The 17,500-nt window shown below is 44.2% G+C and overlaps 1 protein-coding gene across 1 annotated transcript; it reads left to right on the plus strand.

The window, feature by feature from the left end:
- Positions 1–13,247: 13,247 nt before the first annotated feature.
- Positions 13,248–14,219, plus strand: LOC132991484 (histidine-rich glycoprotein-like; the record flags this gene model as incomplete). The annotated part of the gene is made up of 1 exon (XM_061060271.1): positions 13,248–14,219. A coding segment is annotated over one exon (972 nt), but the record flags the coding sequence as incomplete, so codon positions are not given.
- Positions 14,220–17,500: the final 3,281 nt, after the last annotated feature.

Consider the following 17,500-nt stretch of genomic DNA (forward strand, 5'->3'; position numbering starts at 1 on the left):
GGTGTGTGTTGTGTATTGTAGATGTGTGTTGTGTATTGTAGGTGTGTTTTGTAGGTGTGTGTTGTGTATTGTAGGTGTGTGTTGTGTATTGTAGGTGTGTGTTGTGTATTGTAGGTGTGTATTGTGTATTGTAGGTGTGTATTGTAGGTGTGTATTGTAGGTGTGTGTTGTAGGTGTGTATTGTAGGTGTGTGTTGTAGGTGTGTATTGTGTATTGTAGGTGTTTATTGTAGGTGTGTATTGTAGGTGTGTGTTGTAGGTGTGTGTTGTAGGTGTGTATTGTAGGTGTGTGTTGTGTATTGTAGATGTGTGTTGTGTTTTGTAGGTGTGTATTGTGTATTGTAGGTGTGTATTGTAGGTGTGTGTTGTGTATTGTAGATGTGTGTTGTGTTTTGTAGGTGTGTATTGTGTATTGTAGGTGTGTGTTGTGTATTGTAGGTGTGTGTTGTAGGTGTGTATTGTAGGTGTGTGTTGTGTATTGTAGATGTGTGTTGTGTATTGTAGGTGTGTTTTGTAGCTGTGTGTTGTGTATTGTAGGTGTGTGTTGTGTATTGTAGGTGTGTATTGTGTATTGTAGGTGTGTATTGTGTGTTGTAGGTGTGTATTGTAGGTGTGTGTTGTAGGTGTGTGTTGTGTATTGTAGGTGTGTGTTGTGTATTGTAGGTGTGTATTGTAGGTGTGTATTGTAGGTGTGTGTTGTAGGTGTGTGTTGTGTTTTGTGGGTGTGTATTGTGTATTGTAGGTGTGTATTGTAGGTGTGTATTGTAGGTGTGTGTTGTAGGTGTGTATTGTAGGTGTGTGTTGTAGGTGTGTATTGTAGGTGTGGATTGTAGGTGTGTGTTGTAGGTGTGTATTGTAGGTGTGTTTTGTAGGTGTGTGTTGTAGGTGTGGATTGTAGGTGTGTGTTGTAGGTGTGTATTGTAGGTGTGTTTTGTAGGTGTGTGTTGTAGGTGTGTATTGTAGGTGTGTATTGTAGGTGTGTGTTGTAGGTGTGTATTGTAGGTGTGTGTTGTAGGTGTGTATTGTAGGTGTGTATTGTGTATTGTAGGTGTGTATTGTGTATTGTAGGTGTGTGTTGTAGGTGTGTATTGTAGGTGTGTGTTGTAGGTGTGTGTTGTAGGTGTGTATTGTGTATTGTAGTTGTGTGTTGTAGGTGTGTATTGTGTATTGTAGGTGTGTATTGTAGGTGTGTATTGTGTATTGTAGTTGTGTGTTGTAGGTGTGTATTGTAGGTGTGTATTGTGTATTGTAGGTGTGTATTGTAGGTGTGTATTGTGTATTGTAGGTGTGTGTTGTAGGTGTGTGTTGGTGTGTATTGTAGGTGTGTATTATAGGTGTGTATTGTAGGTGTGTATTGTGTATTGTAGGTCTGTATTGTAGGTGTGTATTGTGTATTATAGGTGTGTATTGTAGGTGTGTATTGTGTATTGTAGGTGTGTGTTGTAGGTGTGTGTTGGTGTGTATTGTAGGTGTGTATCGTAGGTGTGTATTGTGTATTGTAGGTGTGTATTGTAGGTGTGTATTGTGTATTGTAGGTGTGTATTGTGGGTGTGTATTGTGTATTGTAGGTGTGTATTGTGTATTGTAGGTGTGTGTTGTAGGTGTGTATTGTAGGTGTGTATTGTGTATTGTAGGTGTGTATTGTAGGTGTGTATTGTAGGTGTGTGTTGTAGGTGTGTATTGTAGGTGTGTATTGTGTATTGTAGGTGTGTGTTGTAGGTGTGTATTGTAGGTGTGTATTGTAGGTGTGTGTTGTAGGTGTGTATTGTAGGTGTGTATTGTAGGTGTGTATTGTGTATTGTAGGTGTGTATTGTGTATTGTAGGTGTGTATTGTAGGTGTGTATTGTGTATTGTAGGTGTGTATTGTGTATTGTAGGTGTGTATTGTGTATTGTAGGTGTGTATTGTTTATTGTAGGTGTGTATTGTAGGTGTGTATTGTGTATTGTAGGTGTGTATTGTTTATTGTAGGTGTGTATTGTAGGTGTGTATTGTTGGTCTGTATTGTGTATTGTAGGTGTGTATTGTAGGTGTGTATTGTAGGTGTGTGTTGTGTGTGTGTATTGTAGGTGTGTGTTGTAGGTGTGTATTGTAGGTGTGGATTGTAGGTGTGTGTTGTAGGTGTGTATTGTAGGTGTGTGTTGTGTATTGTAGGTGTGTGTTGTAGGTGTGTATTGTAGGTGTGTGTTGTGTATTGTAGATGTGTGTTGTGTTTTGTAGGTGTGTATTGTGTATTGTAGGTGTGTATTGTAGGTGTGTGTTGTGTATTGTAGATGTGTGTTGTGTTTTGTAGGTGTGTATTGTGTATTGTAGGTGTGTGTTGTGTATTGTAGGTGTGTGTTGTAGGTGTGTATTGTAGGTGTGTGTTGTGTATTGTAGATGTGTGTTGTGTATTGTAGGTGTGTTTTGTAGCTGTGTGTTGTGTATTGTAGGTGTGTGTTGTGTATTGTAGGTGTGTATTGTGTATTGTAGGTGTGTATTGTGTGTTGTAGGTGTGTATTGTAGGTGTGTGTTGTAGGTGTGTGTTGTGTATTGTAGGTGTGTGTTGTGTATTGTAGGTGTGTATTGTAGGTGTGTATTGTAGGTGTGTATTGTAGGTGTGTGTTGTAGGTGTGTGTTGTGTTTTGTGGGTGTGTATTGTGTATTGTAGGTGTGTATTGTAGGTGTGTATTGTAGGTGTGTGTTGTAGGTGTGTATTGTAGGTGTGTGTTGTAGGTGTGTATTGTAGGTGTGGATTGTAGGTGTGTGTTGTAGGTGTGTATTGTAGGTGTGTTTTGTAGGTGTGTGTTGTAGGTGTGGATTGTAGGTGTGTGTTGTAGGTGTGTATTGTAGGTGTGTTTTGTAGGTGTGTGTTGTAGGTGTGTATTGTAGGTGTGTATTGTAGGTGTGTGTTGTAGGTGTGTATTGTAGGTGTGTGTTGTAGGTGTGTGTTGTAGGTGTGTATTGTAGGTGTGTATTGTGTATTGTAGGTGTGTATTGTGTATTGTAGGTGTGTGTTGTAGGTGTGTATTGTAGGTGTGTGTTGTAGGTGTGTGTTGTAGGTGTGTATTGTGTATTGTAGTTGTGTGTTGTAGGTGTGTATTGTGTATTGTAGGTGTGTGTTGTAGGTGTGTATTGTAGGTGTGTATTGTGTATTGTAGTTGTGTGTTGTAGGTGTGTATTGTAGGTGTGTATTGTGTATTGTAGGTGTGTGTTGTAGGTGTGTATTGTGTATTGTAGGTGTGTGTTGTAGGTGTGTATTGTAGGTGTGTATTTTAGGTGTGTATTGTGTATTGTAGGTGTGTGTTGTAGGTGTGTATTGTGTATTGTAGGTGTGTATTGTGTATTGTAGGTGTGTATTGTAGGTGTGTGTTGTAGGTGTGTATTGTAGGTGTGTATTGTAGGTGTGTATTGTGTATTGTAGGTGTGTGTTGTAGGTGTGTATTGTGTATTGTAGGTGTGTATTGTGTATTGTAGGTGTGTATTGTAGGTGTGTATTGTAGGTGTGTGTTGTAGGTGTGTATTGTAGGTGTGTGTTGTAGGTGTGTGTTGTAGGTGTGTATTGTAGGTGTGTGTTGTGTATTGTAGGTGTGTGTTGTAGGTGTGTATTGTGTATTGTAGGTGTGTATTGTGTGTTGTAGGTGTTTATTGTGTGTTGTAGGTGTGTATTGTAGGTGTGTGTTGTAGGTGTGTGTTGTAGGTGTGTATTGTGTATTGTAGGTGTGTATTGTAGGTGTGTATTGTGTATTGTAGGTGTGTATTGTACGTGTGTGTTGTAGGTGTGTGTTGTAGGTGTGTATTGTAGGTGTGTGTTGTAGGTGTGTATTGTGTGTTGTAAGTGTGTATTGTAGGTGTGTATTGTGTAGGTGTGTGTTGTAGGTGTGTATTGTAGGTGTGTGTTGTAGGTGTGTATTGTAGGTTTGTATTGTGTATTGTCGGTGTGTGTTGTAGGTGTGTATTGTGTGTTGCAGGTGTGTATTGTGTATTGTAGGTGTGTGTTGTAGGTGTGTATTGTGTATTGTAGGTGTGTATTGTATATTGTAGGTGTGTGTTGTAGGTGTGTATTGTATATTGTAGGTGTGTGTTGTAGGTGTGTATTGTGTATTGTAGGTGTGTGTTGTAGGTGTGTATTGTGTATTGTAGGTGTGTGTTGTAGGTGTCTATTGTAGGTGTGTATTGTAGGTGTGTGTTGTAGGTGTGTATTGTAGGTGTGTGTTGTAGGTGTGTGTTGTAGGTGTGTATTGTAGGTGTGTATTGTAAGTGTGTGTTGTAGGTGTGTATTGTAGGTGTGTGTTGTAGGTGTGTATTGTGTATTGTAGGTGTGTATTGTAGGTGTGTATTGTATTGTAGGTGTGTATTGTAGGTGTGTGTTGGTGTGTATTGTTGGTGTGTATTGTAGGTGTGTATTGTAGGTGTGTGTTGTAGGTGTGTGTTGTAGGTGTGTATTGTGTATTGTAGGTGTGTATTGTAGGTGTGTGTTGTAGGTGTGTATTGTGTATTGTAGGTGTGTATTGTGTATTGTAGGTGTGTATTGTGTATTGTAGGTGTGTATTGTAGGTGTGTATTGTGTATTATAGGTGTGTATTGTAGGTGTGTATTGTGTATTGTAGGTCTGTATTGTAGGTGTGTATTGTGTATTATAGGTGTGTATTGTAGGTGTGTATTGTGTATTGTAGGTGTGTGTTGTAGGTGTGTGTTGGTGTGTATTGTAGGTGTGTATCGTAGGTGTGTATTGTGTATTGTAGGTGTGTATTGTAGGTGTGTATTGTGTATTGTAGGTGTGTATTGTGGGTGTGTATTGTGTATTGTAGGTGTGTATTGTGTATTGTAGGTGTGTGTTGTAGGTGTGTATTGTAGGTGTGTATTGTGTATTGTAGGTGTGTATTGTAGGTGTGTATTGTAGGTGTGTGTTGTAGGTGTGTATTGTAGGTGTGTATTGTGTATTGTAGGTGTGTGTTGTAGGTGTGTATTGTAGGTGTGTATTGTAGGTGTGTGTTGTAGGTGTGTATTGTAGGTGTGTATTGTAGGTGTGTATTGTGTATTGTAGGTGTGTATTGTGTATTGTAGGTGTGTATTGTAGGTGTGTATTGTGTATTGTAGGTGTGTATTGTTTATTGTAGGTGTGTATTGTAGGTGTGTATTGTAGGTGTGTATTGTGTATTGTAGGTGTGTATTGTTTATTGTAGGTGTGTTTTGTAGGTGTGTATTGTAGGTGTGTATTGTGTATTGTAGGTGTGTATTGTAGGTGTGTATTGTAGGTCTGTATTGTGTATTGTAGGTGTGTATTGTAGGTGTGTGTTGTGTGTGTGTATTGTAGGTGTGTATTGTAGGTGTGTATTGTGTATTGTAGGTGTGTATTGTGTATTGTAGGTGTGTATTGTAGGTGTGTATTGTGTATTGTAGGTGTGTATTGTAGGTGTGTATTGTGTATTGTATGTGTGTATTGTGTATTGTAGGTGTGTATTGTGTATTGTATGTGTGTATTGTGTATTGTAGGTGTGTATTGTATGTGTGTATTGTGTATTGTAGGTGTGTATTGTAGGTGTGTATTGTGTATTGTATGTGTGTATTGTGTATTGTATGTGTGTATTGTGTATTGTAGGTGTGTATTGTGTATTGTAGGTGTGTATTGTAGGTGTGTATTGTAGGTGTGTGTTGGTGTATATTGTAGGTGTGTATTGTGTATTGTAGGTGTGTATTGTATTGTAGGTGTGTGTTGTAGGTGTGTATTGTAGGTGTGTATTGTAGGTGTGTGTTGGTGTATATTGTTGGTGTGTATTGTGTATTGTATGTGTGTATTGTAGGTGTGTATTGTAGGTGTGTATTGTAGGTGTGTATTGTAGGTGTGTATTGTATTGTATGTGTGTATTGTGTATTGTAGGTGTGTATTGTGTATTGTAGGTGTGTATTGTAGGTGTGTTTTGTGTATTGTAGGTGTGTATTGTATTGTAGGTGTGTGTTGTAGGTGTGTATTGTAGGTGTGTATTGTGTATTGTAGGTGTGTATTGTAGGTGTGTATTGTATTGTAGGTGTGTATTGTAGGTGTGTATTGTATTGTAGGTGTGTGTTGTAGGTGTGTATTGTAGGTGTGTATTGTAGGTGTGTATTGTAGGTGTGTGTTGGTGTTATCCTCTACAGATGTGTCAGAGTGTCTCTCTCTACATCAGGCATGGGCAAACTACGGCCCGCGGGCCATATACGGCCCTTTTTAATCCGGCCCGCCGAACTTGTCCAAATTATATTATTATTAAATAAAATGTTATTATAATTAAACTTTGTTCGTTTTCCCCTGTAATGTCCGCGTTTCCCCAATAGATGGCGCACTTCAGAGTGTGGTGTATTATTCCTTTTTTCACTTTTTCGCTTTGCCCTATGAACCCGTATGAGCCCTTCTGTAAAAATGAGCGGATCAAAGAAAAGAAAAGTGGACAGTGAATGCCGAGTGTTTAATACGGAGTGGACAACTAAATATTTTTTCACTGAAGTCCGATCAAAGGCTGTATGCCTGATATGCCAAGAAACTGTCGCAGTTTTCAAAGAGTACAAACTGGCTTTGTGACTTTGCATTTGCTGTGGACATATTTTCACACATGAATGAGCTGAATGTGAAACTACAGGGGAAAGATCAGTTTGTGCACGATATGTACAAAAATGTTAGAGTCTTCAAATCCAAGCTAACTTTATTCTCCAGACAAATTGCATACAAATCTTTCGCTCATTTCCCCACACTTGCCGTGCAGAAAGAGGCGACGCGAAATGCAAAGAAATACAGCAAATCCCTTGACGACCTGCACGGAGAATTCTGCCGTCGGTTTTCTGATTTTGAAAACATTGAAAAGTCACTTCAGCTGGTGTCCTGTCCCCTGTCAGAAGACCCTGAAACAGCACCACAGGAGCTGCAATTGGAACTGATTGATCTTCAGTCTGACTCCGTCTTAAAGGAGAAGTTCAACTCTCTTAAACTGAATGACTTTTATGCTTCACTTAACGAAGCCACGTTTCCAAACCTCCGGAGGACGGCACAGAAGATGCTGACTTTGTTTGGCTCGACCTACGTATGTGAGCAGACATTCAGCGTCATGAACATCAACAAAGCCCCTCACAGATCCAAGTTAACTGACCAACACCTCGGATCTATCCTGAGAATTACCACTACAAAACTATCTCCAGACTTTAATGCACTGGCAAAAAAGGGAGATCAACAACACTGTTCCCACTGAAACTGAACGTGAGTTTCTCTACTGTGTTTATTACAATTAAATTTAATTCAATGAATGCATTTGGAAATCAATTTGTACAATGAGCCTTGCATATTCATGCTTTGCTACCTGTTAAAGACCAAATCCTTTCATGTAATGGCTTTTACATGTCATTTATATTAGTTCACACAAACACTCCATCCATCTGTTCCTGGCCCGGCCCCTCTGTCAAATTTTAGAACCCATTGTGGCCCGCGAGTCAAAAAGTTTGCCCACCCCTGTTCTACATGTTATGAATTCTTCCTGCAGGGGGCTCCACTGTCTCTCTGTTTCTGTATTCATGTGTCAGCTGCAGGAATATATATGAATGAAGGCGCATGCATCCACTCACATCTGCACACACACGAGGAGATAAATGTGTGTGTGTGTGTGTGTGTGTGTGTGTGTGTGTGTGTGTGACAGAGGAGGATGTGATGTGAGTAATCATCTGTCACTCACCCTGCCTGTTAAACCAATCAAACTGCAGAGAAAAAGAAAAAACACAGCGTGTGGATTCTCTTCCTGGTGTCTCTGCAGCACAGTGCTGCCACCCTCTGGTGATCACTCACAACTGCAGAAACCCCCCCGACACATGCAGACCCCACCACCAAACATGATCTCTTTAATTACTAACCTTTTTCTTCTTCTTCTAGTTTCTACACAGATTATCAAACTGTGGGTCTTCATAGAAAAGGCGATTGACTTTAAGCACTACAGATGAGTTATTCTTAATATTACTATAAATTCAGAATCGTCAAGGCAGCGCACTGATTGGATGAACGCTGCAGCACACCTGGGCCCAGTGTCCCCACAAATATATCTATAAAGCGGACGAGGCCGTAGTCATTTAAAAAGACCATGAAAGCAGTCTCTTCATCCTGCATGCTGATTGGCTGAACCTGCAGCTTCAACTCTTTGGAGAAGTTTTGATTTTGACCGTTTTCAAGAAAAGAAAAAGTTTTGTTTTTCACTCGACTCCTGAGAGTCCACAGGCGTCCTTCTACACAAACATATTGGTTTCCATATTTTGTTCATAGATTGGTGGAAGAACTGGGGGGATCTCTCCCCTCCCGTCTCGCAGACAAAGCTCTCGGCTTGTATATTTTCAGTAACAGTGTGAATCATATTACAGCATGAGAGTTCTACTTCCATGAATATTTATCTCCACTGTGACCGTCCTAAACTTGAAAAGCAGAAACTCAAACTCTCCCTGATTGTGTGGCTGATGTAATATTGATGCAAGGCGCTAATATTTTCTAACTGTGCGGATAAATGAGCTGTGTGTGTGTGTGTGTGCCGTGCCGATAAGAAAGAGAAGCCCCGGTCTGGGTCTTGGGGATGGGCCTGTTTTTAACTCTGCAGTTAGCCTCTCGACAGCAGCTGCAGAAACTAGAATCTGCCTCCGAGAAAAAAGAGGATTTTTTTTATTCTTGCAGCGGAGGGAAGAATAAATAATAGAAGCTCAGAGATCCGAGCAGAGACCCCCCGCTGCACAGAGTGAAAGAATTCCAACTGTAAGAGAGACCGGCTCTGTGTCCACCAAAGAGACCCGGTGAGACCTGCTCAGACCAGGTGAGACCTGCTGAGACAGGCTGAGACCAGGTAAGACCAGCTGAGACCAGGGGAGACCTGCTGAGACAAGCTGGGACCAGCTGGGACCAGCTGAGACCTGCTGAGACAAGCTGAGACCTGCTGAGACCTGCTGAGACAAGCTGGGACCAGCTGGGACCTGCTGAGACAAGCTGAGAGTAAGACCAGCTGAGACCAACTGAGACCAGGTGAGACCAGATGAGACCAGATGAGACCTGCTGAGACCGGGTGAGACCTGCTGAGACCAGGTGAGACCTGCTGAGACCAGGTGAGACCTGCTGAGACCAGGTGAGACCTGCTGAGACCAGGTGAGACCTGCTGAGACCAGGTGAGACCTGCTGAGACCAGGTGAGGGTCCTTGATCTAATATTTAGATCAACAGGTTAGAGGATTCCCTCATATTTTAGGATTTTTAGAATGGGTGTGTATGTGACTTCCTGTGCTTCTGCAGCCAGCCTCTAGTGGACACTCCAGGAACTGCAGGATGTTTACACTTCAGCATCAGCTTCATATGTCAGCACAGGAGGTTTCTGCTTGGTTGTAACTGAGAGGGGGGGTCTAGGGGAGATACTAAGTCTCTTGTGCAGCAGGTGGACTGTGGTCTTCCTGAAAAGCATCGACGTGTAAAGGTGTCAAATTGTTTTTTATTCAAAGCAGCGCAGGACTGAAGATAAGAGCACAGTCAGCACTCACGGCCGGGTTCCTTAAAGAGGAAATGAAACGATAATGTGGAGTCAGGTATCACTTTGGGAGAGCAACCTCGATAAAAAAAATCCCCAGAGAAGCTCGGCGGTGTTTTTATAAACGTGATTTAGGATTTGGCAGCGAGCGCTCTTCACTTGATCACATTATCTCTGCCTGATTAATATCAGATATGAGCAGGTCAACAGGATGCTAATGGGAGATGATTGCTTTGTTTACTGCAGTCAGGGGGAAGAGTGTGTGTGTGTGTGTGTGTGTGTGTGTGTGTGTGTGTGTGTGTGTGTGTGTGCTCTTATATCTGAATCTGACTCACTGCAGGACGAGTGTGTGTGTGTGTGTGTGTGTGTGTGTGTGTGTGTGTTGCTGATTTTTGTGAAGGTGAGAGAAACTTTCACACCAAATGATTGAGATAATTGCACAGCATGTAAATGACGCTGTGATGTGACTTTTGGACGGAGCGGCTTTAGAAACGTCGCTCTCAGAGTTTGATTACTAATTAATTAAAGCTTCATGCACAGCCCTCCCCATCCCCCCCCCCGACCCCTCTCCCCGTTTAAGATAATCAGCGTCACCTTAAAGGGTCTTTAAAATAAGTGTCAGAGCTCCTCAAGTTTCTTGTTCTAAATCCACTCTGATCCTGTATTTGATCATGTCTATATACCCCTCTATTTCAGCCCTGCTCAGAACAGGCTGTTTCTGTGTCTGTACCTTTAAATATGTAAATGAGCTGTGTCTGACCACGCCCCCTCTCTGGAAGGTCTTGGGTGTACTCGGTCTTTCTCGCTCCATGTCCTATTGTTTACGGTGAGAAGGCAGACTCAGAGGGCAGAACAAACACCTAGCTGTGGGAGTGTCACCCACCTGGGGGAGGGGCTACTGCCCTTTGTGATGTCATGAAGGGAAAATCTACAAACGGCCTGTTTGAGCACACATTTTCTGAAAAGTGGAGCAGGGAGAAGACGGAGAGGATGGACTTTTCTCATCATTGGGGGGAACAACAACAGAACAAACACCTAGCTGTGGGAGTGTCACCCACCTGGGGGAGGGGCTACTGCCCTTTGTGATGTCATGAAGGCAGACTCAGAGGGCAGAACAGTGTCCACTTACTTCGGGATCAAGGCCGAGTTGAGACCAAGACCATAAATATCTCATCACATCATACCGACATCGAATGTTTCCATTTAAAACCAAATTCATCCAGAGAGCCTGGCAGCCCATCTACCATCCTTCATCCTAACACAGACAGACGAGGGGCGAGGAAGTTAAAGGAGGTAACTCGTCCCACCAGGCTGACATCCTGTCAGACAACGGCGTGCACTTTCTACAGAAATTGGCCCAAAAGCTTCATCAGCCAAATAGTTTGAAGGCTCAAAACGTGGTTCATTAAAGACGTTTCAAACTGCTCGTCCAGATTCTGTTTGAATGTATTCCTGATGCTCGCTCTGCTCTGATCCACCATCTCCACTTCGGGTATTTAAAATGGTTTCCGAGGAGAAGCAGCGAACTTGAAGTAATTCTGTTAACGAGGGGAGCGGCCTCCAGCAGCAGAGAAATGAGAAATGAAAAATCAATCTTGCAGAGCAACGGAATTGAAAAGTAGCTACAGGAGCCGCAATTTGGGACCATTAGCCGACTCCTAGAAATTAATTTCCCAGCATGTAGGATGTACAGTACATGAAGTGCCTTTGAGCCTGAGAGGGATTTGAACCCCCAAACTGAGCACTGTTACGCTCTTTGTTTCACCTGTTCCCCTGCAGAGGACACCTTGATAAATTGAAATAATCTCCTGCGGGCCCTCATGACATGCTGTCGGCAAACAATCACCCAACCTCATTAGCATGGTGTATTGACATCAGTGTACATCTCAGCTGAGAGCATTAGCATGCTGCGGCGTGTTGATGTCCTTGTAAATCAACATGGCGGTGGTGAATACAGCAGGTAGGACAAGGTGCTCTGAGCACGGCTCGCTTCCACAGGTGTTCAGGGAAATACAGCGGGGAAGGGGAAGAAACAGCTGAGCTGGAAGGATGAGTTTTAGGAAAACAACAGCTCTGGTGGTTTATGAGATTTACATATTATCTATTTTAGGATTCTAAAGCAGAAGGTATTTTTATAGTTCAGACAGATCTGAATGTATGAAGTGCTTTAAAGGTGACATATTTAAAATCCTCTTCACCATGTTCCTCTAACTCTAACATGTGTCTCTAGTCCGTCTACAAACCCCCCAATGATGAGAAAAGTCCATCCTCTCCGTCTTCTCCCTGCTCCACTTTTCAGAAAATGTGTGCTCAAACAGGCCGTTTGTAGATTTTCCCTTCATGACATCACAAAGGGCAGTAGCCCCTCCCCCAGGTGGGTGACACTCCCACAGCTAGGTGTTTGTTCTGCCCTCTGAGTCTGCCTTCTCACCGTAAACAATAGGACATGGAGCGAGAAAGACCGAGTACACCCAAGCACCTTCCAGAGAGGGGGCGTGGTCAGACACAGCTCATTTACATATTTAAAGGTACAGACACAGAAACAGCCTGTTCTGAGCAGGGCTGAAATAGAGGGGTTTATAGACATGATCAAATACAGGATTTGTTTATGGAACAACTGTTGCTTGACCTTTATATCTGGGCTAATCATGAGACAGACAGACACACACACACACACACACACACACACACACACACACACACACACGTTGATGATGATGTCATAGATACACGTAATGTTCTTTTCCTTGAAGTTTAAAATGTCTTCCCGGGAATCTAACAACTGTGACAAATCACTTCCAGTCGAGGAGACCAGGGTTTGAATCCCAAAACAAGAATCCATCCATCTTCATGAAACACCAAACATAACAAAAGCTCTTTCAGGACATGTTTTACAAAAGAAACAGGTTCGAGACCGTCGCTCTATCGTTCAGGTTGTTCAAAGAGACGCATCATGAATCCAGCGGGAACAAACATTTGGCAGAATCTGGCAACAGAGTCAAAATAAACTTAACAGGCAGGAACAAGTGTTGATGGTAGAACAGCCATCTGCCACGACCGGAGGGCTGAGAGGATAAAGACAGAGAAAGATTGTGCATGGCGTTGTCATGGCAACTCAGGTTGAAATCCTCCATGGTGGAATTTGTCATGTTAGACCTCAAGCTCAGATTTATTGATATTTGAAAAATGACCCGTGGGCCTCACTGACCGAGGAGGGCCACCAATTGCCCCCCTTACCCGGTATGTCCTCATAATGCACTGCGGTCCATAAGCTACACACACTGCACAGGAAGTCACATACACACCCATTCACAAAAAGCCTGTTTTTACAGCAGAGATTAACATGTTTACAGCCTGGTTCAAAAAAACAAATCCAGCTTTGTGGGCTAGTTGTACTCAATTAAAGAAAATCAAGTCATAAAGATAAAATCAAACCAGCCTCAAAGTGGGTCGGCCCACCGGGAGAAAGCCCGGCGTGCCAGATAAGCGGTCCAGCCGCGTTGCAGAATGAGCGAGATGCTCGCACTAACTCAAACGGCAGATGTCTTCATTAAGCTGTTCTTGTTGAATCAAGTGATTTTTGTTTCAGTTGTGCGCTCCTCTGGGCTCAAAGCCCGGGGCAGCTGCACTCATCACAACACACACACACACACTCACACACACACACACACACACACACACACACTCACACTCACACACACACACACGCACACGCACACGCACACACTCACACACACACTCACACTCACACTCACGCACACGCACACGCACACGCACACGCACACACACTCACACACACACACACAGACACACACACACTCACACACACACACACAGACACACACACACACACACACACACACACACTCACACTCACGCACACGCACACGCACACGCACACGCACACACACACACACTCACACACACACACTCACACACACACACTCACACACACACACTCACACACACACACACACACACACACACACTCACACTCACGCACACGCACACGCACACGCACACACACACACACACACGCACGCACGCACGCACACACACACACACACACACTCACACACACACTCACACACACTCACACACACACACACACACTCACACACACACTCACACACACTCACACACACACTCACACACACACACACACACACACACACACACTCACACACACACTCACACACACACACACACACTCACACACACACTCACACACACACACACACTCACACACACGCACACGCACACGCACACACACACGCACGCACGCACGCACGCACGCACGCACGCACACGCACACGCACACGCACACGCACGCACGCACGCACGCACACACACACACACACACACACACACACACACACACACACACACTCACACACACACACACACACACACACACACACTCACACACACACACACACTCACACACACACACACACACACACACACTCACACACACACACACACTCACACACACACACACACACACACACACACACTCACACACACACACACACTCACACACACACTCACACTCACACACACACACACACACACACACACACACACACACACACACTCACACACTCACACACACACACACACTCACACACACACACACACACACACACACACACTCACACACACACTCACACTCACACACACACCTGCCCGCCCGTCCCTCCATGTTTACTGGAATCCCCAAATCTGCTCTAAATGGCGCCGTCCCCTCAGAGGCGTTCTCCCTTTATCACAAATGTGCAGTTTGTCGGCTCCCAGCTAAGACGCCCTGATCCTCCACACGCCCACTTCAGAAAGTCCACAGGAATGTAAAGAGCGATGCAAGAGGTTTAAAATGACCTTAAACAAGAAAAGCACACAAACAGCCGGCCGTGTCCGCAGAGCGTGACGTCCATAAGAGTCCTTCAGCAGGTGCTGAAACGTCGCCATTCAGGCTCACTGTTTGATCCGTCCTCCATTTTGAATTGAACTCCCACATCATTACATTCAGAGCTATCTGTATACCACCGTCATTCTTTCAATTTACACGCAATGTGAAGCTACGGGCTAACTACAGAGTGCTAACATTAGCATGCTAACACGACAATGCAGGACACAGCTGATGTGAAGCTACGAGCTAACTAAAGAGCGCTAACATTAGCATGCTAACACGACAATGCAGGACACAGCTAATGTGAAGCTACGAGCTAACTAAAGAGCGCTAACATTAGCATGCTAACACGACAATGCAGGACACAGCTGATGTGAAGCTACGAGCTAACTAAAGAGCGCTAACATTAGCATGCTAACACAATGATTGCAACTCGAGCAACGGACAATTTTGTCCGCCAGGTTCGATTGTCTTCTTCGTGTGAATGCGAGGATAGAGGGGTTGGGGGTGTGTCTCTGGAGGAGGGCGGAGGCTTCAGTATGGAGGAGGCGTGGCCTAACAGCAGTTTGTTTTGGTTTCATGCTGGAGCTCAAGGGCGACTTTGACTAGATCAAAAAGTCACATTCCTCCTTTAATGTTTTGAAAGTTGTTTAAAGTTCTAAGTTGTTTGAATCAGATCATATGAGATCATCACAGAAACATGTGTTAGAGGGACGATGATCACCGAGCTGACTGAGTGGTTAGACGGACATGTTGAGTAAGTGTTGGTGAACGAATGAAGAATCTCTTTTCATTCCACACATTGTAAAGAGAACTTATTATTCCTGCCACAGATCAAGATGTTCTGTGTAGGATTCATTTCTCCACATCAGCACTTTCTCTCCTCCAGATTAAAGCGGGCTGTGTGCACGGGGGGAGTGAGGCTCATTTGGTCTACCCACTGCCCCACAAGAGGTAATAATGGGCTCATGGATGCACGCCAAATGAGAGATGTTATCCTCCGGTGGTGGAACGCCACGAGGCGAGCGCGTTTTGTTGAACTTGTTTTAAAGAAAGAACAAAAGAACCACTTTATTTATTGTCACAAACCTGTCAGAGATTTCTTTTCATTCCAGAAGTGCAAACCTCGGCACAATCCCGCTCGACTCAGGATGTATCAGTGGAAGGTGTTTGCTGTGTTTATTGTTGGTGGTGTATGATGGAGGAGGTGGAGGAGGCTGCAGGAGACGAGGGGCCCTGCTGCGCTGCTCCGACTGTGGCTCAGACACGAAGAGTTAAAAACAGATCAAAGATTGAGGGGGGGGGGGGGGGGGGGGGGGGGGTGTCAGCATGTCAGCACTCTGCCTCAGCGATGATATTTATATGTTTTTAAACATTAAACCAAGTCGAATGTAAGATGAAAAACTTTAGTAAATATAAAAATGACCACGCTTGTTGACATACTCTCTACAACGGTTTTAAAATGTGTTTCATATCGTTGACTTTGACGTCGCAAACCTTCAAGTGTTCTATGCATTCAGCCGACATGTTTCCACCAAGCAGAAACTTCAGGTGTTGAAACATGAAGCCGATGCTGAAGTGTAACATCCTGCAGTTCCTGGAGTGTCCACTAGAGGCTGGCTGCAGAAGCACAGGAAGTCACATACACACCCATTCTAAAAAGCCTGTTTTTACAGATTAACATGTTTACAGCCTGGTTCAAAAAACCAAATAGGTGTGATTAGCTCATGTCTCGATGGACACACACTGTACGGGGGGTGAATGTTTTGATGACTCATCAGTTTTGATGAAGGATAAGAGTTATTCACAATAAGGCGTGTAGCTGACCTGATTGACAGGTGGGCGCGGTGTAACGGTTTGTCAGGAGGTTTAAAACCCGCCTCAGCTCCAGCTCTCAGCCTGTCCTTAGGTCGACTGAAAGTTAGACTGAGACAGCATTTCCAGCATGGAGACCGCCATCGATGGGACTCCAGCGCCCCCTGCAGGAACAGACGGGGGACGCCATCGATGGGACTCCAGCGCCCCCTGCAGGAACAGACGGGGGACGACACTCAGGCTTCATATTTACAGTGTTTTGTTTATACATGTCAGTCTTGATCCTGATGCCCTCTGTCCACTACGAGTGGCTTCATGTCACATTCAGACCACAGCTCCTCACCTCTTCTGTTGAACACTTTCATGTTCTTCCAGATGTTCTCTGATTGGGTCTCAGTGCAGAGTTTAGTTCTCTCACGGCAGCAGCTTCCCTCCTTTGACAAGAAAACAGATCGGGGGAAAAAACAGAGAAGTACCAACATCTGTCTGCAGAAATGTCGAAATGGTGCTGCACTTCAACATTAAAAAAAAGCAGCTTATGTAACCTTTCCCTCCGCTTAGCGTAACCACTCGTCCTCCTCTGTCAGCTGATGGAGATGTGTCGAGGGGTCCAGCACCACCAGGTGTTTGGGAGGTAGCGGGGTGATGAACGGCTCCCAGCAGAATGTTAATCATGATTAACGAGTGAGAGGAGCCAGGAAGCAGCGGTGCCTGACAAAAGAGCGAACCCGACCAGGCGGAGCAAACCAGTGAGACGCTCAGCGGGGGGACTTTGTCTGGAACAAGAGAGGACATGTCGACGCCCTCCTGTGTGGCTTCAAGAGGGTTTGTAGATCTGTTTCCAGCTGAGGAAGAACTGCGGCCAATAGTGTTAATCTAAACAGTGCAGCCAGAGCGGTCACACTAGGGGCCCGGGGGGGTAGGAGGGCCCATGTAGAAGGCGGGCCCCCTCTATACTAGATCGCTATCTGACTCGATGAATGTCGATTAAATATGCGACCGTGTGATGTAGCTAGTTACAGACAACATGTGAGCGCACTCTGTGAGTCGACCGAGCGATTCAGAATGAGAGAAAGGAACAAGAGGATAGAAACGTTAACCCTAAGTAATCATAACATCAGGTGTGTGTGTGTGTGTGTGTGTGTGTGTGTGTGTGTGTGTGTGTGTGTGTGTGTGTGCACTGGGGTCTGTCGTCACCACCCTGTACCTGTCGGGGCGTGTCAGTCACACCTTAAAAAATCTCTCATTCTAATTGATAAACATCCTGGGAAACATACTTACAGGTTATCCT

Source organism: Labrus mixtus, chromosome 16 (assembly GCF_963584025.1).
Source record: "Labrus mixtus chromosome 16, fLabMix1.1, whole genome shotgun sequence".
NCBI classification, from domain to species: domain Eukaryota; kingdom Metazoa; phylum Chordata; class Actinopteri; order Labriformes; family Labridae; genus Labrus; species Labrus mixtus.